The sequence below is a fragment of the Apaloderma vittatum genome, unplaced genomic scaffold (assembly GCF_000703405.1).
Source record: "Apaloderma vittatum isolate BGI_N311 unplaced genomic scaffold, ASM70340v1 scaffold21066, whole genome shotgun sequence".
Taxonomy (NCBI): domain Eukaryota; kingdom Metazoa; phylum Chordata; class Aves; order Trogoniformes; family Trogonidae; genus Apaloderma; species Apaloderma vittatum.
In genome coordinates this window covers 37,843-41,718 of record NW_009723617.1, presented here as the reverse complement: position 1 = coordinate 41,718, position 3,876 = coordinate 37,843, and the positions used below count along the sequence as shown (strand labels likewise).

Genomic DNA, 3,876 nt, shown 5'->3' with positions numbered 1-3,876 from the left:
TGGTTTTAAACTAGAGCAGGGTAGATGTAGACTAGGCATTAGAAAGAAGTTCTTTACTATGAGGGTGGTGAAACACTGGAACAGGTTGTCCAGAGACCTGGTGGAGACCTCAACCTCAGCAGCATTCAGGGTTAGGCTGGATGGAGCTCTGAGCAACCTGACCCAGGTAAAGGTGTCCCTGCTCACTGCAGGGGGGTAGGACTAGGTGCCCTTTAAAGGTCCCTTCCAAACCAGACCATTCCATGATTCTGTAACTGAGTGGCACAGATCCTGCCATCACCACACTTCGGCACCCTGGTAACATTCACTTCTTCAACCCTTGTCTCCCTTTAGGATAGTGCTGCTGGGCCCACAGCTCCTGGCTGGGACAGGAACAGGGTGGGTCCTGAACTGGGAATATGAACAAGCCAGAGCCCAGGTGCCTTTCACTGGTGGCAGTGGGACTACTAGAGCTGCAAGGCAGCAGCCCTGAGGCAGGTGCTGGACAGCTCTTCCTCAGAACACAGCAACCCCCATCCCCTACCCAAAGCATACGGTGTTCTAAATACATCCTATCATTTACGTTTAGAACTTATTTTTCTGTTCAAGCTTGGGCTAAAATAGATGAGATAATCGCTCCTTTAAACAGAAAGTAAATACAAGTCAGAGCAGCAGAGAAGTTGGAATTGTTTTTAAAACATGTATATTTAGAACTGTAACGCTTACAATTTCATTAAACAATCTTAGTACAATGTGTTTAATCTAACAGTATATTACAGAACAATGTGAAAAATGATTTAATAGCAAACCATGAAAATGAAATTAATTATAATACCTGCAGTGTCAAAGTCACTAACTTGTTACCTTTTCCAGTCAAAGAATCCCAGCAGTCATTCACACTAAATGATGCTTTGGGTTTTATCCAGAATAAAATGGTATGATTTCCACAGAGAAAGGGCATTCCTTCACAGAAAGAAGATGCATAACAAGAACATTTTCAGCTAGCAGGTCTACTTGATATATCTATTTAGACATATTGGTTTTTTTCAAAATAAAAAAAGATAATTAAAAAAAATGTTCACACCAGTGCAGGGTGCCTATTAATTTTTCAATTTAATTGCAATTCTTTTTGGGAAAAGGGCATGATTTTTCTTCCCCTTTTTAATTTAGCAGAACCTGAGTTTAGAAAAAAATAACAACAATGAACTTGTCGAATATGTAGTTCCTCACTTGAGCTTTACTGACAAGTATTTCATACAAGACAGTTTCCCTCTGTGGAGTCTGTTGACAAATGCACCATTATAGATCTGTAAGTAGAAAAGGTCATTCTCACATTAAATGCACAAGTTTCAATATCAGAAGCAGGACATCAGGAGGAGTTGTAATTTTTCCAGTCACAGGTGGATTTGCAACATTCACAAAAATTACACTTTTTTTTTTTTACATTTTTTTGTATTTACATTTCAGATATAAATAATGAAATTCTTTAAGTTACATGTTTTAACTTTGCTTCACAATTATTCTACATCTGCAAGCTTTCCTATACCAAACCAACCTCTTTCTTCCATCATGAATGCGGAAGTCTGGCCTCTAATCGGTAATAATTACACTAAGCCTTTATAATGAAAGGTTGACTGTTCAAGTATCACATCATACTGAAGTTTTTGCCCCAATTTAAAAATTGGGGCAGCAAACCAAGCCACTTAGAAATGGTAATAAAAGAAATTAAACTGGGAACTCAGTGAGCCAAATAATTTATTATTAAATTCTATCAATATCTTTCTTTGGTAAGAACTATATGCAAGAGGATGATCCAACACCCCCCCCCCCCCCCAAATCATATAATATATGACATCACAGTGTCTACTCTGTGAAGGAGAAAGCCTCAAAAAATTAAGGAATTTTGTTCAATTAAGATCGTTTATAGCAGTAGCTCTTCCATGCATCTAAGTATGCAAACAATGGAAGTGTAATATAAAATTGTGATGACAGGATTTAACAATGATAAAACAAAACAAAAAAAAAACCAAAAAAGCAACTATTACACCAGTGAATGTGCTGTTGTATGCTTTGTTGTGTTTCTGGCACATGTGTGGAAAAGCCTCTAAATCATTACATAAAAATCAAAGGTTTGGATAACTATCTCATCCAACTCTAAATTCTAAAATGTGTAGGAAGCATGAAACAAATCTCTAAGCTGCCAGCCAAAAATAAAGATGTGGTCCAAGTATTTGGAATTTGTTGCCCTGTGCTGTGATGCAGGATGTGACCGAAGGGAGAAAACCCAATAGCTTACACAGAACAGACTAAAGTGGCGATATAAACTAGCTGACACAAGCCTCACTGTACATTTAAATTGATACAATTGTCTGGTGCTTCCATGGCCAGGACGTGGTGAGTGCCATAGGTCTCCTTAGAGTCAGAATGTTACAACAAAGACTAATCAGGTCATAACGCTTTAAAGTGCTTTTGTATCCAGTTTCGGATGGGTTATGTTTTCCTTGTTTTTCCAGCTGAGTCGTCACGTGATATTGACTTCCAGAACATGGTCATCCTTGCTGGGAATGACAAGTATTTGCATGCCTGTGCTGCAGTTGAAAACCTGACCCGACGAAAAGGATTGCAGGCGGGGCATAGGCAAACCTTTGTGTTCCCCACTAGCTGCAGAATGCAAGCTACCTCTGCTCCGTAGGCTGCTGCTGTCAGCTTGGTCATCCACATTCTTGTCCACAGAGAGGTTATCGTTTTCAATCCAGCTATCTGTTTAAAACAAAACCCCACAGTTTCATTCTACAGAGCAATTAAACAACTTAAAAAAATCATCGCAGAGCTCAGGCATGCAGTCAACTTGCCACACATTAACAGTTACTCATCATGCCTGCAGAGGTAACAATCCATGCACATTTTTGGCCAGCAGCAGATGTAACAGAGTGAATTATAGTGGTTTCTAAAGAACTGAGGTAGCATTACCTCACATTTGTCACGGGCTAGAATGGTGCACGCTGGCAGTTCATGGAGCTCTGCTGACAATGGATAAGTTGCTTGCATGAGTGAATTCTCACTACAGTGCTGAGACTACTCGGTAGTACAGATAAATACTCTGGGTGGCTGTGGTAATTTAAACTCTTCATTTAATCTGGTTTATAAGCCACAAATTCTCAACAGCTCTTTCATTTCATGCTTAATCCTTTCAAAAACTGGGAAAAATTTCAAAGCTACTGAAGACACAGTAGATGTGCAGTTCACAGGCAATGAAACTACAGGATTAGGAGGTTATCCTTGATTATAAATCCAGTGAAAACTAATTTGCACAATAATCTTTAAAGGAAATGTAAGGAAACAATATTATTCCTCATCACAGACTCAAATTCAAAGTTCCCATTAGAGCAACATTTTTAAAGTTTCAAATCGGAACGATTGAGCGAAGGAAACAAAGACACCTATGAGTACTTCATCAGTACACTTCCTCGCCTTGCTTTTCTCTCTATGTAAGAGCAGAAGAGAAGCAGAATCATTTCTGTGAGTAGCCATGTAGTCAAGATAGCTTTACCAGCATCAAGTTGCATGGAGTGAGCAGAATGGTGAGGGAGGTATTTAAACAATCTGACATCAGGAAAAGGTAGATATCCGGCAAACAACGGCATCACTTCCATGTGGACTTTGTGAGTTGCTCGGGCTGCTACAGGCATAGATATCACTCCAGAACTTTTTCCACAGACTGCCCAGTTACTGCTGTTGTCAACAACTGCAAGAACAAAGAGCAAACTCTATGAAGATCTTCTCTGAAAAATGGAGAACCCTCAGTATAGTTTTCAAGCACTTTTCAAATCAGTATTTGAACATCACTGAACATCTAAAAGCCCGCCAGCTTTCATGTGTGAAGAGCTATGCAAGATA

At 39.4% G+C, this 3,876-nt stretch overlaps 1 protein-coding gene across 1 annotated transcript in view; it reads right to left on the bottom strand.

The window, feature by feature from the left end:
* Nucleotides 1-2,323: 2,323 nt before the first annotated feature.
* TRAPPC10 (trafficking protein particle complex 10) overlaps nucleotides 2,324-3,876 on the bottom strand; it is a gene marked incomplete at its 5' end in the record, with an annotated part of 31,750 nt that continues 30,197 nt past the window's right edge. The window contains 2 exons of the mRNA XM_009872191.1: nucleotides 2,324-2,739; nucleotides 3,530-3,724. Coding sequence (XP_009870493.1) covers nucleotides 2,501-2,739; nucleotides 3,530-3,724 — 434 coding nt within the window. The remainder of the gene's footprint in view (nucleotides 2,740-3,529; nucleotides 3,725-3,876) is intronic.